The 26,231-nt window shown below is 44.5% G+C and overlaps 1 protein-coding gene across 5 annotated transcripts in view; it reads left to right on the top strand.

The window, feature by feature from the left end:
* Positions 1–26,231, top strand: part of KIF13B (kinesin family member 13B) — a 173,148-nt gene that overhangs the window by 36,723 nt on the left and 110,194 nt on the right. For all 5 annotated transcript variants that reach the window (XM_077331968.1, XM_077331976.1, XM_077331959.1 and 2 more), the window contains exons 3-7: positions 16,652–16,664; positions 17,692–17,752; positions 19,909–20,001; positions 23,687–23,867; positions 25,163–25,250. In XM_077331968.1, coding sequence (XP_077188083.1) covers positions 16,652–16,664; positions 17,692–17,752; positions 19,909–20,001; positions 23,687–23,867; positions 25,163–25,250 — 436 coding nt within the window. The remainder of the gene's footprint in view (positions 1–16,651; positions 16,665–17,691; positions 17,753–19,908; positions 20,002–23,686; positions 23,868–25,162; positions 25,251–26,231) is intronic.

Below are 26,231 nucleotides of genomic sequence, written 5' to 3'. Positions count from 1 at the left end.
ACACACACACACACACACACACATATTTGAAATGGGCCCCACACTTAAGCAGAACACCTAAATTCAGTCCCAGTAGCATTTGAAAGGCAAGCACAGTTATCAGGGTGTAAGCTTTTGACAGCCAAAGCTTCTTTCAAGGATCTTTCTCAATGCAAACTGTTCTGACCTCCCTGCCTCAGAAGGGATATGTTAGGGTTGGTAATATGAGATTAACTCCATTGTGTTGTATATAACACAACCTTACATCAGTTTTGTGGTTCACAGAATAGTTCCACTTTTAAAAATCTATTTACATTTTATTGATTCCAAAAGAGAAAGTTGTTACAAAAAAAGAGATTGGATGCTACATGTTTCATTTAGAGAACTGTAAATATTAAGTTGATAATGTCACAGTATATCTTATATATTTTTCCAGAATACATAGACCGTTTCTCCATGAGGTATCTGCCCCTGGACAGCCTCTGGTTGCTGGCGGGTTTTAAAGCCCCCTCCACATGACATTGCCTGCATCCCAAGGCTGTCCATGGGCTGGCTCGAGTTTTGGCTGGATTTGCCACTTTTTATCTCGCATCCCATCAGTGAGCAACCAGAGGCAAACCTGTATGGAGTGGGAAAGGCACAATAGTCTCTGCAGTGTTGTCCCGCCCTCTCATCTGCCCTCCCCTCTTCATTTCCTGCTCAATTTTTTTTAAAGGCACGGTTCGCGTTGCAGCGCAACTGCAATGCTACATTGTCAAAGGTAAAATAAAATATTCTGCAAAGTGTCCATGGTCTTTTGGGGATCAGGCAGGCAAAACACAGTCCCATCTGTGTTTTCTGGAGGTGGAAAATGATCTGGAGGGGGGGGTGATCGAGCAGCCTTCCCCTGATCATACAAGGATCTGAGCACCTTGTTTTTAAGACAATAATTAACAAAAAAATGTCTTTTTGGGCTCCAGTTACCATGTTAAGCATCTCAGAAATCCACCCAGACATAAATAATGTCCAAAAGCAGTGGTCCCCAACCTTTTTGAGGCTGGGGACCGGCAGGGCAACTGCCCACTCGCGCATGCCGTGCATGCGCACATGCGCAGCACTTTCGCGCATGCGCGATTTCGCCCGTGCATGATGCATGTGCGGCCCTGATTCCCTCTCCCCCCCTCCTGCAGTAAGAAGCTTCCCGGGCCGCAAGCTTGCGGCCTGGGAAGTTTTTTACTGTGGGGGGGGGGCACGGAGAGGGAGCCGCGGCCCGGCGCCATGGCCTTCGCGGCCCGGCACTGGGCTGCGGCCCGCAGGTTGGGGACCACTGTCCAAAAGAACACAAATCCCCAAAAGGGGGGTGGGATGCTGTATCATTCTGCCGTTTCTCCACAGCAATGCAGTGGTGTGGATTTTTATTAAAAATGCACCTGTGTTATGGCAGTACCACATAGCAACGCATAAATGCCTTAAAAATAATAATACATTTTGGGGTTTGGGAGGGAAGAAAGTTTCAGTGCACAAGAGAACTGCTGTACTGTGATTGGTGGTTTGCTATGCTTGACAAGCCAAGGAGCGGGGGGGGGGGAGGGGGGAGTTCAGCTTTTTTCCCCTTGCAACCTTATCAGGAGGCAAAAAGCGGCAATGGGGTAGAGGGAAAACGCAGGAGGGCTCTTCCGTGAGGAGGGTTGCAGACATGAGCTTTACCATCCCGCGTTTGCTATCAGGAAGCCACACGCGTTTTACCCCTCCATGCAGAAATGTTTTTTTTTTCCTTCCAAGTTTGTATTTCCATCATTTATATATACCTCATATAAATCAGTTCTTTCTATCCCATGTTATGAATTAATATAGTCTAATATTGGGCTTCTAGTAAAATCTGATGATGATCTGTTTTGCATCAGATATGTAAGTTTTGCCATTGGCCCGTATTGCATCATTCTATTTGCCCACTCTAAAATCTGATAAGCCCCCCCCCCCCATTTTGATGCATATAAGATCCTGGCAACTGTTACCTTATATTTAACAAGTTCATAATACATATTAATACTATTTGGTACTATATTTAGTGACATGCATTTTGGATCCATTGCTGTTCTCAGAAATTGCTCCATTTTTGTCAAGTTTGGCCTAGTTGTCCTTCTCAGCAACTTTTCCTGCTTTTTAACCTTCTGATTTAAGGGGACAAATTGCTTGTATGTGAAGGAAAAGGGATCCTTGCTTCTATTCTGCCTCCAGGGCCTAGTTCAGTTTAGATGGGCAAATGAGCACCTGCTAATTCGGGAGTTTGGCCTGTTCAGTGTGGTGTCCACCATTGACTTTACATTTAATAATCAATTGGCTGCTCTTTTATACCAGGGTTTTCTTTAAAACTCTGATTTCCCTTGAAGCCCTTTTAAAAATGAGGTCAGCATATCCTCTTGCTTGATAAAACTTCCTATTTCCAGATTGGTATACACCCAGCTATTTCCCCCATAGTTAAAAAAAATAAAATCAGTTGCTTTCCCCCTCTGTTTTTGGAGATTATGTGGCTTCTGGTGGCTTGTGCTTGCTTATTCAAACACTAGATTTTCATAGACTGGCATCCCCATCCCCCAGCTTTTCCCAAGCACGTGGCTGTCTGTCATTCTCCATTAAACAAAGTATGAGAATGGGAAAGAGGGGAGGGAATAGAGATTGCCTTTGTTCATCTCTTAAAATCATTGTGGTGACAGAAAAAAACGACTGAACTTATAAACACAGTTTAAATTGCGGGTGGTAGCTTGCCTTATTTGAGCTTTACGTGGCAAGTATGTTTGCCAAAATGATGCCAGTTTTGACACCTTCAAGACTGCATTTGCAGTGAGTTCGGCTGTATCGGAAAACGAGAACTACACACTGGAGATTCACCAGCCTATGCATAAGAGAAGGATTTTTCCCATGATGAAGTTTTTAGGTGTAAATCCTATTAAGACAACCATGTTTGGAGTTCTTCCTTCGAAGAAGACAACTGGCAACGTTAATTGGCAGAACTGGCAGACTGAGTAAGGTAAAGGTAAAGGTATCCCCTGTGCAAGCACTGAGTCATGTCTGACCCTTGGGGTGACGCCCTCTAGCATTTTCATGGCAGACTCAATACGGGGTGGTTTGCCAGTGCCTTCCCCAGTCATTACCGTTTACCCCCCAGCAAGCTGGGTACTCATTTTACCGACCTCGGAAGGATGGAAGGCTGAGTCAACCTTGAGCCGGCTGCTGGTATTGATCTCCCAGCCTCATGGACAGACAGCTTCAGACAGCATGTTGCTGCCTTACCACTCTGCACCACAAGAGGCTCTTCGGCAGACTGAGTAAGAGTTTTCAAAATGAAATTTTTCTCCAGAAAAAAATCTTTGTACTTTTATTATTTGGATGCCATCCCTTATCTACCTTTGCAACACACAAGTATTTTGTCAGAAGAACTCGGAGTCGATTGTTTTATTACAAGGGACATGGACAATTAAGTTAATGTGGTTTGGAGAATGTTTCACAACTCTAATAACATACTATGTGGCATGACTGCTCCTAACATAAATAGTTTATACTTGCCCAACACTGTGCTGTTTTTGCTTTTGTGAATTTTTACACTGTGTAAATGTTGATTTACGAAAAAATTACCTCTGAAAACCATTAACAAATAATCTTTGGCTTTCCAAAGAGGAAGGATGCAAGGAGTTTGGGAGCTATCAATCTAGACAAAGCTATGCATCTTCTGTACAGAGGTAGAAAGCTGAGCATTTGGAACTGGGCATAGAATCTAGTATTTCCAGAAGTACTCCAGAAGAGCCAGTTTGGTGTAGTGGTTAGGAGTGCGGACTTCTAATCTGGCATGCCGGGTTCGATTCTGCGCTCCCCCACATGCAGCCAGCTGGGTGACCTTGGGCTCGCCACGGCACTGATAAAACTGTTCTGACTGGGCAGTGATATCAGGGCTCTCTCAGCCTCACCCACCTCACAGGGTGTCTGTTGTGGGGAGAGGAATGGGAAGGCGACTGTAAGCCGCTTTGAGCCTCCTTTGGGTAGGGAAAAGCGGCATATAAGAACCAACTCTTCTTCTTCTTCTTCTTCTTCTTCTTCCTATTATTATTATTATTATTATTATTATTATTATTATTATTATTATTATTATTATTATTATTAAATTTATATCCTGCCACTTTCAAGACCGTCTCGTGGCGGGTTACAATCAGATAATAAAAACACCACAAGATAAAAGCTAAAACGATTTAAACCCCACAATTACCAAAATTTACCCAGCGGCAGAAAAGATCCTCACCCACTCCCTTCGCGCTCAACCCCCCCCCCCGGCGCCTCAGGGAGGAGTACTAGGGGTGTCTGTCTTATCAGATGAACATAGATGTTCTGAATATAGGTATATATAGATAAATATATGTGTATATATGTATATACACTCTGGCCTCAGACAAAGACCTGGCGAAAGAACTCTGTATGATTTGGGCAGGTTGTTTCTGATTCCAAGAATAGTGAATCCCCAGGCATCAGGGAAAGGATTTTGGTGTGCGGCAAAGAGTGGAATAAATGTTTATGAGCTGAGTGTTGGTAGTTGTTGTATAAGATAGGTGTACATGGAAGGCTTGGAACTCAGTGATGGGGGACATGTATGACAAGTATGCACTTTCAGATTCAGACCTTCAGATGTCCCGAGAAGGATTGCAGAAAACCTGGCTGAGGAAATCTTCCTTTCTGGAGACTAGAAATCTACTGTTAGTAGGAATAGTATACCGAGCAAGAAGGACCTTTTGGGAGACCCGTGGAGTCCTTCCAGACAAAAGGTCCTTTCAGGTCCACTCCTCTAGGATTCCTCTTTTCTATTGTGACCACACAAATGCTGACAGATACCCTTGATACAGCATGAACACTCTCCCTTTCTGTTGCCTTTCTGCAATTGGTATTTAGAGGTACACTTCCTTTGTGCCTGGAGGTTCCATTTGACCCCTGTGGTTAATAGGCATTGATGTGCCTATCTTCCGATCATCTGTATAGTCCTCTTTCAAAGCCATCTAAGCAAGTTGCCACCAGGAGATTGTAGAGGATACCCTATATTGAAATCTATACTGTGACATGTATTTACTTTATAGCCTGCTTTTGTCCCTGAGGCTCAAGGCAATGGGTAAGGCTGAGCAGTTGAGGTAGCATGAAATTTTTCTAGTAAGCAATACAACAGGACTAGAATTTCAAAGCTAGAAACAATGCCAAAAAAGGTATCAGCTTTGATATATCATACAAAGCAGCATGTGGAATTTGAGAAGTTGAAAAACGTAAGAGTGGGAATGTATATCTGTCCTAAATCTGCTGTGTATCAGTTTTGTTGACTCCCAGCTTTGGGAGAAGGAGAAAGGGTTCTTTCTCTCTGTACACTTTCCCCTATATTCATGCATAATTGAATAAACCTCTATTGTGTTTCCCTCTCCTAAGTCTCAGGAGTGGACTGGCTATTTAAGTTAATGGGAAAGTGCTCAGTGAGCTGCTGTCCTGGCATGGAAGGCTGCTGGCAGCCAGCAGTAAATCAGTGCCAAGCCCCAGAAGCTCTGCCAGTGCTGCAAAGGCCACCGAGCTCGGACCCAGCCAGTGCTGCTAGTGATAAGATGTTGGCTGCCTCCTGTACTTTCAGTGTCCGAGCCAAGTAGCTCCTATGGGGACTGGCTTTGTGGAGCCACAAGCCCCACTCCGCCTGGTGTGTTCTTGGGCCTCTGCCCCTGCTTTCTAAATAAAAAAATCTGAAAACCTTAAAAGGGTGCCATATAGAGGATGGAGCAGAGTTGTTCTCTCTTGCCCCGGAGGGACGGACCAGAACGAATGGGATGCAATTAATTCAAAAGAAATTCAGTCTCAACATCCGGAAGATGTTCCTGACAGAGCAGTTTCTCAGTGGAACAGGCTTCCTCGGGAGGTTCTCCATCTTTGGAGATTTTAAACAGAGGCTGGATGGCCATCTGACGGAGAGGCTGATTCTGTGAAGGCTCAACGGGGTGGCAGGTTACAGGGGATGAGTGATAGGGATGCGAGTGTCCTGCATAGTGCAGGGGGTTGGACTAGATGACCCATGAGGTCCCTTCCAAATCTATTATTCTATAATTCTTAACTGATTTAGTATAGACTGAGAAGACTCCCGAACTCCTACGGTTCTTCAGGGCCTGCCAAAGGGAGCTCCTCTACCAGGCATTTGCCTGAGACTGACCACAGGTCCCCTCAGAACCAGTCTGACCTCTCTAGGCGGTTTAGCTACGTTTCTGTTCTTGTTATATTATTGTTGTTGGGGTCACTGAAGTTGTGTTGTTTAGAACCACTGTTGGATTGTTATTGTTGTATTTGACTATGTTGTATGTTGACTCGTTCCATGTATCCCCCTATGATGTTGTATGTAAACCGCCCTGAGCCATATGGAAGGGCGGTATAGAAATCAAATCAATAAATAAATGGGAGCTTACGAAAAAGACCCGAGTTACGATCCCTGCAGTCATGATACCCACCTCAGCGAGTTGTCTTTTGAGCATTAGAAAAAGAACCCTGCTGAATCAGTTCAGGATTCTCTGGGAAGCTTACAAGCAAGACATACCATGTCCTTGGAAACAACAACAAGAAAGGCCTACCCCCACAGGAATGTTGTGTAGCTAAACTGGGGGAAACCTTGACCTTCCTGGACAGGATGCAGATACAGTAACAGTGTACCCTAGCCTTTCTCAACTAGGGTTTCACTAAACCCTTGAGTTTTGTGACGGCCCTGGAAGTGCTTCACCAATTGGGTGGGAATTAATTCATTTTTGATATGGCTTTTTTTAAATTAAAAAACTATTGGGTGATACAGCCATAGATGGTCATGTTAACCTGCACTCCTCCCCCCCAAATGGCCAATGATGGTCCTGGAGAGAGTGGGAAGGGGAGTGGCCCTGGCCATATAGATCCTTGTTAGCTGAGACTTGTAGCACATGTTAGCAACTTGGAGTCCAGAGAAGTACATAGTCTCATTTTAACTTTACTGTGGGGTGGAGGCAGCAGAGGCCTACTCAGGCCCTGATTTTGCAGTTGCCCACTGCTTGGCCCCCTTTGGTGAAGAAGAGCAAACTGGTAGCCAGCCCATAGTGCAGACATAGTTCTGTTCACAAATCATCTGAAAACGTTTCTGTGCTCTCACTTCCTGTGCTGTGGGAGTGGCCAGATGACATCACATCTGGTGGGAGTATCTGGGTGATGTCTCTTCTGGTGACATATGATTTCTAGGGGCATAACGGGAAGGTGTGGCCTGGTGACATCACTTCTGGGATTTCTCAAAGCCTGAAGAATGTTTCATCAGTTTCTCAACAGTAAAAAAGTTGAGAAAGGCTGGTCTAACCTGATAGAACACAATTCCATGTGTCCTTTCCTCCTCCATAAACGTATTAAATTTCACAACAAGAGGGAGGGTGTAAGCAGTATGGCCATTAATTAATGGAATAAAGCTTTCTGTAAACATCAGTGCACAAAAGGCAATCGCCGGTCTAGTGTCCAGCTATTTTTGGTAGATGGGAGAATAATAGAACAGATGTTGACAGCCCACCCAACTAAATGCTGAAAGTAGGGACAAATGTGCATAAGAAGAGGAGGAATGTGCCTTCAGCAGAAATGCTAGCATCTTTCATGAACCAGTCCCATAGGGAACTAAAATGCTGAAATGCAGCCTACATTGCCTGTGGAAAGCCAGACGTTTTAGGTTTAACACTATACTTTGTTCTTCTGTTGCAATATCACTGCAGCTTCTACTCGGTATTAAGGTTCGATTTGATTGTTCTCCGGCTTTTATCTCCATCTGTCGCTAAAATCTGGGCTTGCTTGGTTTTCCTCATCCCCCGGCCCCCCCAATCCTTCGAGGTTTTGTAGAGCTTTTCAAAAGAAGCTTCCTTTGTAGGATCTAGGTGTGTTGCTGATTTTCTGCTGCTTTCGTAAAAATTATGTGGTTATTGATTTCACAGTTTGGAAACGGAACTAAAACTTGGCTGCCCACGTTCCAAAGATCAGGGGAAAGGATGAGGTATAATTCTATCAAGGCTTCACCAAGAATTCCTGCGGCCACAGGGAGATATTGGGGCTTTGTTCTTCTTATAAATCGGGTCACCCGAAGCTTAGCCTGCTCCCTCCATAGTCGTCTTTTCCATCCATCTGTGAAACAGTGACTGACTTTGAGTGACAGAAACAGAGAAGATGGGCAGGAAAGCAGCTAGGCGTGTTGCGTGTGCATGCCTGTGTAAAATAGATCTTGGTTTTTGTGGCAAGGCAAATCTTGCACTTAGAGTAAATTAAGCAAATTATCAGCCCAGACCCCTCTGGCATGCAGTTATTGCCAGTCTGCTTTGGTGAAGAAGAAGACATTTTTATTTGTGCCCCACTCTTCCTTCATCAGCTCAGGGTGACTGGCAACAAGCTTAAATATACTGCTTTTAGGGGATGGGTTCTCCGGCAGGAAGACCAGTATCCCAAGACGTTATTTCTGGGCCTCAACATAGGCCTGGTGGAACAGCTCCATCTTGTAGGCCCTCCAGAACTGTTTCCCGCAGGGCCCTGATCGCATCAGGCAGCTAGACTGGGGCCAAGGCTGTAAAAGCCCTGACCCTGGTCAAGGCTGGTTTCAGATTTTGGGTGCTCAATCTTAACATAATTTTGGGGAGGGAGGAATATAGAGTCTGGTAGATACAGGGGTCCCATACCATTGCCTTGCTGGTATTTGCTGGGGGAAGGCTGCTTATAGGGTGTTTTGTTTTTTTTAAAGGAGCGGCTGTTTAGTAGGGGAGGGGAAAGCAATTTGCCTTCTCTATCTTGTCCTTCAAATCTGGTAATGAATGCCTAGTTCTGTAGGGTTGTGCGCAGCGCCGTCCGAATCGGTTGTTCTTGGCCTATGCAGCTAGCGCCATGCCATGGGGGGGGGGAGGCCCGGGCGCCAGTGTGCCTGCGTGCGTGTGCCAAGTTGCGCACTGGTGCCCGCAGCCCCCCCCCCCTCCGTGGCGCGGCGCTAGCTGTATCAACCTGGAACGGCTGATTTGGACACCGCCGCGCACAACCCTAGTTTTGAATTAATAAACAAAACTAGACCCTCCCCAACACTGCAAAGCTATATTATATAAATAGAAGATTCAGGTGGGTAGCTCTGTTACACTGAAGCAGCTGGACAAAGATCGAGTCCAGTGGCATCTTCAAGACAAGAAAAATTTTATTCCAGATAATAGTTTTTGTATACAAGCACACTTCTCATACCTGAAACTTCGTCAAGCTTGGAAGATGGCTCCAACTTGTCTTAGCTCTAGCCATGTGAATCCTTGCCACTGTAACCTCCAGACTGGACTTATTGCAATACAATCTACATGGATCTACCCTTGAAATTAACTTGGAGACTCCAGTTGGTAAAGAACATAGTTGCTTAGTAGCTAGGCATAGCATGCATATCACATCCGTTCAGTCACTCAGTGGGTTTAGTGGTCAGTTACCTGGTTCTGTTCAAAGGACTGGTTATTGCTTTCATTGTCTTAGACCCCAATATGCAGGCAGGACCTCCTCTCTTGCTATGCTCCGCTGCTCTGCTTTGCTCATCTGAGTAAGGCATCCCACAAAGAGGTGTGATCCGCCATGGTCTGTACATGTGCGGTCTGTTGTGGATCTCCCTTCGTGGAGTGGCCTGCCTGAGAAAGCCCACCACAGCTCTGTCTTTTCACAGAATATTCTATATGGGAGCATTTGTAATGGAACAGCTCAAGAGGACACTCACAGGGGCTTATGATTGTAGCATTTGCAGTGTTTGTTGTATGTAGGACCTTGCTTTAACTGCATTGTCCTCTACCTTTGCAGTCCACTTTCTGCATTAGGATATGTTGTTGTCAGCCATTCAGTGAGGCTGACTCTTGGCGATCCCATGGCACAGTCACCGCCCTAATCCCGCCCTGATCCCTCAGCCATGCAGTGTTCTGGCCAGTGTCCATCCCAATCACATCCAACCACCGCTCCCTCTGTCGGCCTGGTTTCCTTTTTCCACTGACCAATCCTAGCATAATTGCTTTCTCCATTGAGTTGGATTGCACGATGTGGCCAAAGTAAGTGACCCGGGGTTTCGTGACCTTGCCTACCAGTGATCTATCAGACTTTACGTGCTGTAGTATTTCCTTGTTTGTGACTTTTGTTGCCCATAGAACCCATGCGTTCTCCAACAACAGAGTTCAAATGAAGCGATTTTTGTCCGATTTTTTTCATTGTCCAATTTTCACAGCTGTAAGTGGCTATTGGAAATATGATAGATCTAACTAATCTACATTTGGCAGTCAGGCTTATGATATAGCATGCCTTAGACAGTTTTTTGTTTCAATGGTTTCCAAATTCTGTAATCCTACTCTTGTTGCATGGTTTATGCTGCTGAATTTTTTATTCTTGGGGTAGCCAGCTTGAGTCTTGATAAGAAAAGTGGGCTATAAATGAGGTAAATAAATAAAATAAAAGCTGGAGAGTCTTTCACAACCAGCATCATTCAGAGCCAACCATGCCCTGGATGGAGCTAGGCAGGCAGAAGCAGATTTCTATTCAGCTGTGCAGCTGAGGGCTAAATTTACTCCTAGAAGTTAGCATTCCCATGAGTAATTTTGACAGAGGGGACCCCATTTACATAGTTGCATTGTGTCTTTTGGCTGGGTGACTTTGGGCTAGCCACAGCCCTGATAAAAGCTGTTCTGACCGAACAGTGATATCAGGGCTCTCTCAGCCTCACCCACCTCACAGGGTGTCTGTTGTGGGGAGAGGAAAGGGAAGGCGACTGTAAGCCACTTTGAGACTCATTCTGGTAGAGAAAAGCGGCATATAAGAACCAACTCTTCTTCTATAATCAAGACATATACTTACTTATATTTTTATATTTATATATGCCGCCTTCCCTTGCAGCTTAGGGCGGTTTACATAGAACATGGGGAAACATATGTTAGTTCAGTATAATTCATAATAAGTGCAGTATAATTCATAATAACATCAAATGAAACAACAGTAATAACAATAATAACATTCTAGTAACTGGTGGTAATGACATTAACATATTAGCTGTGTTTCCATGGTTGGTCAGAGTTCGGTTCATGGGTAGGGTTTCTGGGGGCCCAATAGATATTTCACATTTATCTTCTTACCCATTGTAGTAAATCAAAGTAGAACTGACCCAAACACTACTCCAGCCACTGGAGATTTTAGAGGATCCCCAGGCAAAAAAACCAACATGATTTGTCATGCTGACCCCAAAAGGAAAGGCTTCGGAAGTACAATTGCCATTGCTTATGGCTTTTCTCCTCTTCTCCAGTGTGTTAGTCTGTTCTTATTCGAGTGAGACATTCTCACCCGTATTAACTCACTAATTGCTACAGCCTTCAAAATCTATTGTGGCTTTTTAATTGCATCATAACCCAATTTTACCTGCTCCGTACTATAACTGACAGGCATGACCTAAAAAAGATGAGCTAATCTTATACGAGTAGCGTTTTAATGGGGAGGGGAATGGAGGAATATGTGTGTGTGTTGCAGGAAGGTAAAATGAATACATGACATCTTTTTGGGAAAGAGCTGTTCTATGCAGATGGTTACAAGAAGGCTTATGTGTGTGTTCCCTCCCAACACAGCTTAATTATCTGAGATTAATACGGTTAATAGTGTGGGAATATGAAGTATGAGGATTTAATCTTGTCGTCAGACACATGCAGATGTCTCCCAGATGGAAAACAAGCATCTTTTCTCATCTGCGTTGTGCTTAATGTTGTTAAATGTCTGTTGGGATTGCTCATCTCCTTTCCACCAATTTGAAATATATAAAGCTGGCAGTGGGGGAGCGAGGTGGGGGGAGGTCTGAAAGTGCCTTGTGATACCAGAAACATGAGCAATTCAGGAAGTTGGATTTGTGCTGATTTGGGGGTGGGGGTGAAACTACAATTGACCTTGGGAGGAATGACTGTGTAAACTGGCTACAGGGTAGATTGCAGTATGAATGGGGGCCACTGCAGTGGGAGAGGGGCCCCCTAGTTGAAATTGCCCTTTTGTGTGTCTGGGGTGGGGAATAGAATACAGTGTCCTTTTGTCTTCCCCTATACTGAAACTCGAAACAGCTCAGTTTGAAGTTGCTTGTTTTCAGTTGGGGAACTAGTGCTGAGTGAAGAGCTGAACTCAGAATTTCCCAAGTGCTGTAGCCCAATCTGCATCTTCCCCTCCCATAAGAGCTTCTTGATAAAGTTCCCCGCTAGAGAACTGATCATGGATCCACCACACCATTGCAAACCACTGTTTTAACGTTTTAGGCGTGACAAAGGATTCTTGGGTTTACCAAGAGACTAGGAGTTAATGCAGCAATCAACAAGCATGTTTAGGATTCTCCTTCTGGGATTTAACTGTTCTCCTTCAGTGGGGCCACAGTCATCCAGGTGGTTAGGTCACGCCTCTGCTTGCTCAGGTAGGGCAATTGGGGAACTGATCATGGAGCCACCACATCACATGCCATTCAAACCACCACTTTAATGTTTTAGGGATAACAAAGGATGCTTGGATTTACCAAGAGATTAAGTGGCAATGCAATGCTTAACATGCACACTTTGGCTTCTGCTTCTGGGATCCAGCTGGTTTTTGCAAAACATTAAAGATCTTCCCATTTCAGAAAAGCTTGTTTTGCAAGGAGATACAAAAGGGTGCCACTCCTCAGTTGTATTATGACTTTGGGAACCGTTCTTATTGGGGGATTGTATTGGGCTGTGAATTGTATTGCACTGATTTTTAATGGATTGATGGGGGCTGGGGGGGTGGGGGTGTGTGTAAATTTGGAGTTCTCTAGCACCAGAAAAATAACTATAAAGTGCAAGTATATTTAATATTCATCTGCATTTGGTGTGTTTGTGGGGTGAAGTTAGAAATTCTAATCTAGGCTGGAAGATTTCTATAGGTGATCAAGGTATATCTGTTATGGCCAGGTGAAGCTTGCCTTTATGGCCTTGCTGCTGAGGGGGAAATAGCAGGATGTGTGCGAGAATTGTATCTCCCATAATGTGCCCATCTGCCCTTTGTTGCAGTTTCATTAAGGCTTCCTTTTTTCTTTGCTCTGATGAATAGTAAATGAGCCTCTCTATCAGTGTGCGCGCGCACAAATGTGCACATGCTCATCTTAGTGGAAAGAACATAGTGTTTGCTTCAAATTGGCCGTTTAGTCTCTGTTGAGCTGCTTGTTTTACACAGCATAATCCCTTTCTGAGACCACCATATGCGGAAAATGGCTGTGGGGATTGTATTCTTCTTGCTACTTTTAATCCCATGCACCAAATATCAATATGCACAGTTCCTGTTTAAAGACCATGTAATAACAAAGGCCTTCCTTAGGAAGCTGGTAGGGGCTAACAGTCATTGGTGGTTTAATGTGCATGGCGACACCAGCACTTTGCTTCCAAATTCTTCCAGCTGCAAAATTTTACCCTTTCCTTGTAATTCTGCAATGCTATTACTGTAAATATAAATGTCCAAAAGATGGAATAGACTGAATTAATACCATGATTGCCCTATCCTGATAGAGGATACGCATGGCCATGGTTGTAAAGGGGAAAGCAGTGGTTATGTAGCTTTGTATTTTATATTTCCTTTTTGGGTTTGTTTGTTGTTGTTGTTGTTGTTGTTGTTGTTGTTGTTGTTATTATTATTATTATTATTATTATTATTATTATTATTATTATTATTATTATTATTATTATTATTATTATTATTATTTAATTTCTAGACCGCCCTTCTCCCGATAGGTCTCAGGGCGGTTTACAACATAAATAGTTAAAACACAATAAAATCCCCGTAAAAACCCCAATTAAAAGTTACATATAACATATCACATAACATATAGCGGCGGTGGTCACAATTCTGATCTTAGTTCAGCCTGGTGGAGAGAATAATGTTCAGAAGAGGGTGGCACCAATACAATAGATCTAACCATGATCTCGGCGTTAGAGATCTCAATATTTTAGTAAAGATTTAAATTTAAAAGTAAGATTAGATCTGTTCCAGAAATGGTGCGCAAGATAAATAAAAAATGTAGGCAACAGGATGAAAAAAAAAGTAGGCAACAGGATGAAAAGATTCCCAGGAGTCCCATTTCAGGTGCTAAACCTTGTAAGAGTTGAAGGTAGGGCATTAGGATGCTTTGGGCTGCTTTGGGTTGATCCTGCGTTGAGCAGGGAGTTGGACTAGATGGCCTGTATGGCCCCTTCCAACTCTACGATTCTATGCATAAGCAGACCCAGGTAAGGTTCAGTTAGGGGCTGATTCAAGTCTGCAGGTGATCTTAAACTGTGTGAGCTGCAGGGGTGAACACATGAAGCTGCTTTATGCTGAATCAGACTATTGGTCTGACAGGGTTAGAATTGTCCAAGTCGTAGGGGCTCTCTGGGGTCTGAGGTGATGGTCTACCACATCATCTGAACCTTTTAACTGGAGATAGCGGGGACTCAACCTGGGTTTGCCTGCAGGCTGAGCTCAGCCAGTGGCTCTGCAGCTGTGTTTGCCCAGGGTACCCGGCCTGTGAATCATCACCCATCTCTAGCAAATGGGGAAGCTGCAGGGAAAGACACACTTGGACCTTACAGTCATTTTAAAGGCTTCCAAGTTAGACTTGCTTTCTGGTCTGAGCAACTGCAGGGCTCTTGCTGCTCCTGGAGTTACCCACAGACAGCCTGGCCCTCCCTGTCTCCCTGTACCGCCCTCCAAGATAGACATGCATTGGGTCTGACTCAGTAGGGTGGGATCTTGTTTAATTTAGCGGTGCGAAATACTCGGCAGCGATAAACTGAAGTAAGGGCAATACTGGAGTACCTTAAAAACCAGCAAGATTTTCAGAGTATAAAGTTCTGAGAGTTAAAGCTGCTTTCAGCAGATCTGACGGGAGTTTTGATGTTGAAATAAGGGTGCCTCTTGCGTTGGCTTTCTAAGGCCACAGGTTCTGATGGGGCAGAGCAGAGACACGATTCTAGCTTCAGATTTGGGTACAAGGGCTATCAGCACCACTCTTCCAAATGCTCTGGACCAATTCCTTAGTTGCTTATCTGAGCTGCACAAAGGGCTCTTTTTTTTAGACAGAAAGAGAGTCAGGGACAGCCCTGGGACAGGCAACTGTGCAGCACAAGGCACACCTGGATGTGAAAAGGTTGCTGTCGCCAGCGTAAGGATCTGAGATCTAATGTGCTGTAAAGCAGTGGTCCCCAACCTGCGGCCCGCGGCCCGGTTCCCTCTCCCCGCCCCCCCACCCGCAGTAAAAAACTTCCCAGGCTGCAAGCTTGCGGCCCGGGAAGCTTCTTACTGCGGGAGGGGGGGAGAGGGAATCAGGGCTGCGCCCGCGCATTGCGCATGCGCAGCCGAAATCGCGCGTGTGCGGCACTTTTGCAATTTTGGGTGCGCATGCGCGATGTACGGGCGCGGGCGCGCATGCACGATGCACAGGCGGGCAGTTGCCCTGCCGGTCCCCAGCCTAAAAAAAGTTGGGGGCCACTGGTGTAAAGGATAGTGTTTTGGACTTAGACAGAGAGGTGAAATCAAATTCCGTTCCTGTCACAAAACTCACGAAATGATTTTGAGCCAGATCATGTTGTCAGCCTAACCCAGGGCCCCCAATTTTCGGAAGCCTCAGGCACCTTTGGAATTCTGCTATAGCGCGGCTGCCACAAAACACCTGCTGTGGGAAGCGGAATCAACCACAAAATGGCTGCCACAGTGAAGATCCTTGTGCTGTGATGGCAGCTGCTGCCAACAGATCTCTGGTGACCAGTAAGACAAAAATCCTACCTGACCCTGCGTGCTTTTGAAAAATACTTGGAGAGAATAGGTGTCCATGGGCAACATTTTGGGGACCCTGGCCTAACCTACCTCAGAAGGTTGTTGTTGAGCAGGGGTAGTCAAACTGCGGCCCTCCAGATGTCCATGGACTACAATTCCCATGAGCCCCTGCCAGCATTCGCTTGCAGGGGCTCATGGGAATTGTAGTCCATGGACATCTGGAGGGCCGCAGTTTGACTACCCCTGTTGTTGAGGATGAAGTGTATTTCCTGGAAGGAAGGGGACACATGTGGCCACTTTGCTCAGGTTTTTTGTGCCGTTTTTGTGAAGCAGCCTGAGGGCAGACAAGTGGTGATGTTCCTCTATTAATATTAAAGTCTCTTTGATACTTTGCTGGGAGATTGCTGGGATGTGCACAGCCCCACAAAAAGCTCCTTTGAGCTTCCCAGGGGGGAAGGAATGTCAATCTGCTAGCAGATTGGCTCTTGGACAAAGATTCTCTTTGAGGACCCAGCCATACCGTCCTTGATTAAAGCCAGAGGAATAAAAACAGCCATGAAAGGCAATATCAAGTTCAATAAGAGCAGGGGCAAGGTCGCAAACTTGCAGAAGATAAAAAATGCCAAGGCAAAAAGAGTTTTTACGCAGCACTTGGAGCTTAGTACACCAAGTGTCAGATAGCCCATTGTAGGGAGTTTTCCATATGCAGGGCTGCAATTGGAAGAGCGTATTGGTGGAAGCGGCTAAAGCTGTTGTTTAAGGTGTTTTAATGCATTTGCTGTTTCTTTTGACTTTAAAATTCATGGTTTGTTAACTGACAATTTTCTCCCTCTCTCCTTCATCTTTCTCTTGCGTGTTTGGGCTGTTTCTCCCCCTGGAACTGCAGGAGTCAACCAAAGGTAAAGGAATTTCACTCATGCTTTGTAGTCTGTGAGTTTGTGTAGAAAATAATGATTGATTGGGCTTTGGATTCTGAACAAATATTTGTCACTCTTCCTTTTTAAATTCAGTTTAAAAGCTCTTTTCTATTTTTTTTTAAAGCATTGACTGCCAAAACATGAGTCACAGGAACAAATGAGAAACCAGTTGCAGCTTGATCTTTGAGTGCTGTGGTTGTGTTTAGTATGTATGTGTAAAACTTTCTCTCAGATTTGCCCTGTTCTGGATTGCAGTGCTGTTTACCAGTCTAGTCCACCCCCACCCCCCGCTGCAGTGGTTATTCGGAAACCTATGTGTCTGGAGAAACGTCGTTCTTTCTTCCCTTTCTCCATAGATTTTTGTTTGTTGTTGTTGTTGTTGTTACTCGCCTCTCTACGTAAGCTTTGTGTGGTTAGGAAGACCAGTGGGCTGTTACACAACACATGAATATTTCCTCAAAGGGTATGAGAAGATTCTGTGTTGAATATACCTCTCAGGCCCACGTGTTTTGTTTTTTTTCCTGTCATACTTGGTCCTGTTCTCAGGTGACTTCCAAACAGTTGTGGAATTTAAGTGTAATGTAGCTCCATTATCCAAATGTGCAGGTTACTGGACTAAGATCATTGGTTCTTGCCAGGGTCAAAATACAGGAAAACATGGGGTCAGGTAGCCATTGAAACTGGCAAGCCCAGTCAAAATTTGGCCCTGGGTTGCATAACCCAGATGGTGCGAGTCATTAAAACCCATAATCAGTTCAAAATCCAGACCCATTAACTTTCTGCAATATCCCACAGGAGAATTGTGAGCTGGCAGTTTACCTGTTTTCTGTTTTCATTGGTTTGCTTATTTGTAATTTTGTTCAGGTTGGTTTCTGTTATAAGCTCTCTTGGACTTATGAAGTGCTCTTCAATATTCCAAACTGTGTTATCCTCCTCCTAATCAGAACTTCTTATCTTCATTGTCGGTTCTTCTAATTTTTTTTTAATAAGATGTGTTATCTCTATGCAGGTGTTTGCCTACGATCACTGCTTCTGGTCTCTGGATGAAACGGTCAAAGAAAAATATGCAGGTAGTATTTTGTCATCACTAAGAGAAACTCTGCGGTGAAATAGTATTGGAACATGAGAGTTAGATGAGGTGACATTGAATTAGTTGTATTCAGTATTCATTCTTCTGAATTTAGGTAGGTAGGCTTCCCTACTTACAGATACATGACTCTGAGATTTTGAGCCTACAAAGGAGTCAAAGAATCTGGGGTGCCTCCTTGGGATCAGTTCCATAATGGTGAATGAATATCTGTTTTGCCTTCATACTGCCTTTGTACTACATTTTAGTAACTGGTTGCTAATGAGTTTCTGTCATTTTAGACAGGCTGCTAGTGGAATGTATTTACTTGTTCATAATCCATTTGCATTGGGTTAATGAAGTGTGCTTGAGCCATTTTTTTGGGAAACTGCTTTCTTCTGTTTTCTACCCCTTCCTTACACTTCTGAATTATTGTTTAAATTTCTAGTGCTTCCTATAATGCCACCCCCCATCCACCCTGATCTTCTGCAGACTCCCCCCATGGAGTCAATGCATCTCAATGGTGCTGCTATAGCACTGATGTGTTATATTGATTTAGTGCTATAGCACTCAATTTAGAATACTCAAAAAAACACTGCAGAAGATCACATGCCAAAAAAGGATTTTGGGGGGAGGGGGGAGTGTCACTGCTTGAAATGATCATAATGCTTCACAGACAGCTTGTTAATAGAAGGAAATTTGCTGTTTGAAACCCCTGTCCCTGTATCACTTTACTCAAAGGAGGCTGACAACTAAGAAGATCTGGTTTAGAATGGTAATGTGCCACTGGGGCTTAGTAGGTCCAACCTAGAGGCAATACAAATGTCTGTGTTACTTCCTACTGTATTTTTTAAAACATTTAAAGAAGCTTAGAAAGATTTCTAGCCAAGCAGAACAGCAGAGGGTACAAGAGCCTCCCTGCATCACTTTAAAGCTTGAAATTGTGCTCCTTAAATCACTTTGTTTCCACAAGGGAGAAAATATGGCACCTCGTATCGTCTCCTACAGTGGCCAAACTGTGGCTCTCCAGATGTCCATGGGTTACAATTCCCATGTGCCCCTGCCAGCATGTGCAGTTAGAAAGGAATCTGGAGGGTGGGCCAAGGTATTGGCAAGAAGAACAGCAGGATGGATAAGATTAAATATATACCTCCTCCCACTCTTCATATACCCCCCTCCGTATGTCTGCAATCACATGACTGGGAACATTCACTGCAGAGTTGGGCAAGCTGAGATCCTTGCTTCCCACTGCCATTCAGTCAGATCTCGTATCTACCACTGTCTGTATATCCATGTATGTTCTGTTGTTCAAATTTTTCTGGGCCAAGTAAAAGAAAGCCAGATGCTTCCTGTGAAGAAGAGGAAGTAGTCTTAAGTGCCTCGTTGGCTTTGGATAGGAAGGCTCTCATTACAGTTATCGGTAATCCACTTTGAATTGGGGCCAGATGTGGGGGAGGCTGTGGCTTGGTGGCAGAAAATCGGCTTTGCATGCAGAAGACCTCAACATCTATAGTTTTAAAAAGACGCAAGGTAGCAGGTGACAAGAAAGACTTTCACCCCAGACCTCAGACCCTGGAAATCCGCTGGCAGTCACGGTAGCCAACACAGACTTTGATAGAGCAATGATCTGACTGTGTAGGGCAGCTTCATATGCCTGAGTTCAAATCCTCATCCCTACAGGTCACTGACATTTGATCTGTCAGCTCTGCTCAGTTTGACCTGCCTATTAGTGGGGTTCCAATCAGATAATCCCCATGGATATTACCCTGAGCTTCTTGATGGAATGGTAGTATACAAACGTGCAAAATTAATGCATTACTTTAGATGTGTGAAGTGTCACGCATGCCGTAGCCTTTCTCTAGGCTAGAGCTTTGTTCTGCAGCCCTAAATGTACTCACATCCTTAATGTGTCGGTGTACATGCGGAGTAATTCAAAAGGGAGGTATTAGAGTCTTCAGTGAAGTCAAGATGAATATCTGCTCTGTGGTTTCCGTCCTTAAAGGCTTCATTTGTTTTGGATTCACATGAAAGACATTAATGTTTTCAGATGGTGCTGCATGGTGTAGTGTTTGAAGTTACTGAAGGAGCTTATCAAAGGAATTTTATGCCTTCACTCTACCCCCAACCCCAATAATTTGAATCTTCTTGTTCTAATTTTAGGCCAAGATGTTGTTTTCAAGTGCCTTGGAGAGAACATTCTCCAGAATGCCTTTGAAGGCTACAATGCGTGTATCTTTGCCTATGGGCAGACTGGTAAGCCATGGTAGGGTGGAAGCTAGAAAGTAAAAATTGACCGTTATGCACATGACACATTTGTTAGACTTTGCCTATTTCTAAAACAGTGCATTTGACATAAAGATATGCAGCTGAGGAGCTTATGTTGATCTGTAAAGACCCTAATTAGCTTTGAAACCATAATGTTTAAATGCCAAAGAATAGGTAAGATTAGGGCCTTAACTGTACTATCCACGCACCATATTCTGCTTGATGGTATTTTCAGCCATCTTGCCATTTAAAGCTCTCCATGGGGATTCTGTCCATTGCTTGGCTAAGCACAACAGTGCTCTCAACTTTTGAGTTCTGTTACACTCACATGCCCACAATAGTCTCTATCCCAGAAATGTCCCATTAATAACAAGCATGCCTTTCTTCCATTTTGGAACAAGTGACTCATAAGATTCCCAGGAGGTGTCCCATTGTGAGGCACTGAGGAAACCCAGAACTACAGAACTTCAGTCTAGGTTGCAACATCAGATAAATCAGGGGTAGTCAACCTGTGGTCTTCCAGATGTCCATGGACTACAATTCCCATGAGCTTCTGCCAGCAAATGCTGTCAGGGGCTCATGGGAATTGTAGTCCATGGACATCTGGAGGACCACAGGTTGACTACCCCTGAGATAGATTACTTCAGAGCACACCCAGAGCCAGGTCAAGGAGGACCCAGCCATCATTGTGGGAGGTCTACTTTGGTGATGATTATGAATTGTGGTCATGATGTCAGAATTCCTTGTAGTCCAGCAATGGGTACTTACAAAACAAGAGAATAACTGACCTTACACAATCACACCCATTCTGCAGTCACTCTATTGGCTGCCTATCACTTACTGGGTTCAATTCAAGGCACTGGCCGTTGCATAAGCCCTTTGCAGCCTTCGGCCTACAGCTTTGTTTCTGTAGGGCTGTGTGGTTTCCTGGCTGTCAGCATTCAGTTGTCAACTCCTGCACTATTCTAGCTGTCTAGTGGAGACTTGCAGAGACTGAAATGGAACCAGTGTCTCATTTGGCTGTACTGCAGAGCATCTGACAAGAATATAGATTGATATATTGAGGGTGTTGTAAGGTCTGGCCAGGCAATCGGTGTAAAAAGTGGGGCAGAACTGAAATTTACCATGCTACAGTTACTCGACTGTCACGTTATTCAATCTTCAGAACTGAAATTTGCCATGTTCCTACATTTACAGTGGCATGCAAACCAAAAAGGTTTCAGTAGTTGAGGGTGAATGTTTGGATTTCACAAACCATGATTTGTGATCAGGAGGGAGACTAGAAACAGCAACCATGGCTTGTACTACTGATGTTCTGGTTTGATAGCTGAACAATAGTATACAGTCATTCTCCCAAGGGTCCCAATACAAAGTGACTGCAACATTGAACAAATGGCAGGTAATGAAGGCAGGTAAACATCTTTAAACCATGGTTTGCAAAATGATGGGTATTCCATCCATGGGTTGGATTCTAGAGAGTCAGATTTATCTAGTGGTTAAGAGCGGCGGCTTCTAATCTTGCGAGCCTGGTTTGATTTCCTGCTCTTCCACATGCAGCCAGCCAGCTGACCTTGGGCTTGTCACAGCCCTGATAAAGCTGTTCTCACAGAGCCGTAACATCAGGGCTCTCTCATCTCCACCGACCTCAAAGGGTATTTGCTGTGGGGAGAGGGAGAGAAGGTGATTATAAGCTGCTTTGAGACTCCTTTGGGTAGAGAAAACCAATTTATTCTTCTAAACTATGGCTAGATACCCCCTATCTCACTTTCTTTCATTGCCTTCTCAAAATTCATCTGTACCATCAAATCTGTGGTACAATCCCTTAATCCCTTCCCTCCCAAAAAACTGAGCCTAAATACATTTACATGAAATGAATGTATATATTGCCTAACTTCCTTCTACTATGGTCAATTTTGGATTTGTAAGCACCTCAGGGCAGGAGCCAGCTCCTTGTGCTATGGAAAGCATTGTCCAGACATAATTCTGACAAGAGAGATCTCTTTGAAAGTCTATTCCTAGCATTCCATTGCAAGGAAGATCCAACCGAGGAAGGCAATGGCAAACCACCTTTGCTTCACTGGAAGATCCCTTGCTGGGGTCTCCATAAGTCAGCTGCAATATGATAGCACTTTACACACAAAACATTCCATTGAACGATGGAGGGACCAAGAAAACGGTTCAGGAAAGGGCTAGCATTACTGGGTGGTCGTGGAAGTAGTGGGATGAGAGTGTGATGGAAGAAAGGCTCTCCATCCAGTCAGTGTCCCGTTCACCACTAAAGCTGTTGCTGTTGTAGCATACGGACCCAAAGGGATGTGATAATTGGGTATAAGCTGTCGCTTGTTTCCTCCTGTAGGATAGTTATGGTGAACACTGATAAATCTAGTGCTTTTTCAGTGGCTGCTCTTACAGAATAGCTTTCCTGAATGCCTCTGCTTTATTGAAATTCCTCAACAAAGCGAGCCAGTTTGGTGTAGTGCTTAGGAGCGTGGACTTCTAATCTGGCAAGCCAGGTTCGATTCCACCACCCCACATGCAGCCAGCTGGGTGACCTTGGGCTCGCCACGGCACTGATAAAACTGTTCTGACTGGGCAGTGATATCAGGTCTCCCTCAGCCTCACCAACCTCACAGGGTTTCTGTTGTGGGAAGGCGACTATAAGCCGCTTTGAACCTCCTTCAGGTAGAGAAAAGTAGCATATAAGAACCAACTCTTCTTCTTCAAGATTTCAAGCTCCCTTTCCTTCCCACCCCCCAATTGATTATAAGCTTTGGAATGATCAAAATAAGTAGGAGGCTTGGAGCTGTGATATGATGCTCAGCCAGAAATATGGCAACATAATACTTTTGTTCATCTGCAATCTGAGAATGCAATGAGCAGCAGAATATCTTCTCCACATGCTGGTCCTGTCCTTGAGTTAAGTGCACCGTTAATGGAAGAGTGTGAGGGAGCAGATTAGGTGATCCTCGTTCAGTTTGAGATGGCTTGGGTCATTATGGTAGTTTACTTGCTCTCTGGAGTGAAGGGAAATGCACCAATCAGTGTATTATTGTCTGTGCACCTGCCAGAGTCCTCACTAGAACACCATGGAGGGCTCACAGATACCCAGTGCTCAGGCATCTGCATTGGCTTCTAGTGGAGTACTGGATTAGGTTCAAGGTGCTGGTTTTGACTAAGTCTGGGCCTGGCATATCTGAGGGACCACCTCTCTGAGTATGCCCCCCGCAAAGAGCAGTGCACTCTGCCAGTTCCAACAGGCTGGTGGTCTCCAGCCCACCAGAGGTATGCCTGGTCTTGACCAGGGCAAGGGCCTTTTTGATCCTGTTGGAATGAGCTCCTGAAGCAGCCAGGCCCTTCTGGAGCTTTACTCAGTTCCACAGAGCCTGTGAAATGGAGCTCTTCCACCAGGCATTTGGTTGAGGCCAGGCCAGCAGGAACATCCAAGAAGCCCTCAAAACCCACTCTCCTGTACCATCTAGTTATGGCAACAAATGGTAACATCTTCTGAGCATAATTATTGAGTGCTCCTTTCCTGCATGATCTGTTTGAAGAAAAAATTTATAAGGCATGACCAGCATATAAAAACCCAACAAATTCTGTCCTCTGGTTTGTCTCCTCTTCTCCCTTCTGCATAGCCTTCCTAAGTATCTGCTGTTCTGTCCCATTTATGCAGGGTCTGGAAAATCTTACACAATGATGGGCACAGCAGACCAGCCTGGATTGATCCCTCGGCTGTGCAGCACCCTATTCGAGAGAGCCCAGAAAGAGGAAAATGAAGAACAGAGTTTCAAAGTGGAAGTGTCCTACATGGAGATCTACAATGAGAAAGTCAGGGATCTTCTGGATCCTAAAGGGTAAGGGGGAACCTGTGCCAGAACGAAGTTGGCAACCTAGTAAAAACTTGGCCACTTTAAGGAAAGGGAATTCTGCCTTTCCTCCTGTGAGCTGAATTAATCCTCCTCTCTCCAAGTCAAAACAAGCACTCATTGTAGAGGGAGGATCCGTGGCTCAATGATAGAGTGCCTGCTTTGTATGAAGAAGGTCCCAGGTTCAGTTCCCAGCATTTCTAGCAATTGATTGCCTAACTTTCCAGGAAGTAGCAGTTCTTCATTTTCCCTAAATAATATTTTAAAACTATAGCTTGAGGCTGTTGCCTGATAGAAAGAACTCTGTGTTCTATTAGCTCAGCTCAATAGCATAAAAGTATTTTAATTCTGTTGCTGGCAGGGGCTCATGGGAATTGTAGTCCATGGACATCTGGAAGGCTGCAGTTTGACTACCCCTGTTTTAGCACTTTTTAAACTTTGTGTGTGTGTGTGTGACTAATTTACCTATACTGGAGCGATGTCAAAGTAGAATCCTTCTAGGATTTCTTGGCTAATAGGATGATTCATAATTTTAAGACTTTTGTTCATTGTATTGATTTAGTTTGATTGATGGACAGTGTTGCCATGAAGGCAGCATTCCAGGGGGAATCATTCTGAGCAATTATTCCTCTGTGAGTTTGATACAATCTAGACCTCTGATTTTGAAACTTAATTGAGAACCTTGCTGATTCCTACGGTGTTCCCCAAGTAAGAAATAGTGTCCCACTCCAGGGATTAATTCAGAAAAGGAAACCTCCATCAATTTGACCACTTTCTCCCATTCTAATGGGTTTTGTTCTTGTTTTTATTCACTTGAAAGCTTTGGACACAAAGTCATAAAATTGGCCTGTTACTAAATATAATTTATCCTATTTTTTATTCCTGGTAATAGTCTTAACAGACTTCAGACTTGGCAAAAGGCGAAATCTTAAATTATTCACCCTGTTGTTAGTGTTCAAAGGAATTTGTAATTCATATTTTGTTCATCTTTTCCCTCTCCACTGTTTGTGTTCTGTGTTGAACGCTGGGCAGCCGGAATTACTATATATAAGCTGGGTTCTGCAATCTACTGGCAGAATGGAATTTAACTTGTAATATGCTGGGCCCCATCCTTCCCAACATCAAGCCCTTTCAGGTCCCATGAACTTTGATCAGAGAGGTGTAAGCACAGGTGCATTGATAAAACTGAAATCATTGGGTCTTACCTTGAGCACGATCAAGCCCAACATTTGTATTTGTGTTTCTTTAAGTAACCTCTTGTTCTCTCTGTGTTATCCAAACAGGAGCCGCCAGTCTTTAAAAGTCAGAGAACACAGCGTGTATGGGCCGTATGTAGATGGGCTTTCGAAACTTGCTGTTGCCAGTTACAAGGTAAAGAGATGCCGACTGTTTTGAATAAGGGTATCTTGTCGGTATCTTCTATCACAAGAGTATTTCAGCCAATTATACCAACCTTTGTCGGTATAATTGCCAGGCTTCTGAACAAACACACACACACACACATGCACTGGGTTGTGCAAGAGCTCTTCAGGCATTATGCAGCCTTTCCTAGAATTTTGGATGACCTCTGACATCATTAGATGTCACTGGAGCCCACTTCCCCTGTTGCTCTACAGGCCTAGCCTCTTTCTCCACAGTGGAAACAGTAAATGATTGATCAGCTGGCCAGCCCCCGCATCTTACTTCTGCGCCCCCTTCTCTAAAGGGCATGTCACCACTTCCGGGGTTCCTTGAGGCCTGAAAAATATTTAAGGGGTCCCTCCACCGTCAAAAGGTCCCCCCCACCGTCAAAACTCTCTGCAGTTGGTCCAGAAACGTCAAAGAGAAGGGTTCTAGCCTAGCCAGCTGAGCATATGTAGAAGTGGTGGGGCAGAAGCATGCAACCCCTCCCTCCCGAGCCTATATAGTTCTGAAACAGTTTGACAAAGCGATCATGGGCTGGTCTAGTACTGTTTGTTTGTCAGACCATGCTTAGTCCGTCTGGACTGACACTGTGTGTATGCTTGGCAGGCAAAGGCTCTTTAGGAGCTCAGGCAGAGTCTCTTTTGGTCAAGGTGTCAGCCAGGGATTGATCTTGGACCTTCTGTAAGCAGAGCCTCTGCTGCTACCACCGAGCTGTGGCAAGGCCTGCCGTGCGAGCCAGCTCCTAGCCATCAGAACATTTCTCTGTCCTCATGCGCCGGATATGATGCCACCTATTAACAATGCCTTTGAGGTCCTGAGGTGCACTCCAGAATATCTTGAAATAGTTATCAGCAGTCCTCTTCCGGATTAACCAGGCAAAATTGAGTTCCACTGTTATGCCCCATCCATCTCCCAGTTCAGTCATTGCCTCTGGCACATAAAACCAGC

Source organism: Paroedura picta, chromosome 1 (genome assembly GCF_049243985.1).
Source record: "Paroedura picta isolate Pp20150507F chromosome 1, Ppicta_v3.0, whole genome shotgun sequence".
Taxonomy (NCBI): domain Eukaryota; kingdom Metazoa; phylum Chordata; class Lepidosauria; order Squamata; family Gekkonidae; genus Paroedura; species Paroedura picta.
This window is presented reverse-complemented; position numbering and strand designations above follow the sequence as displayed.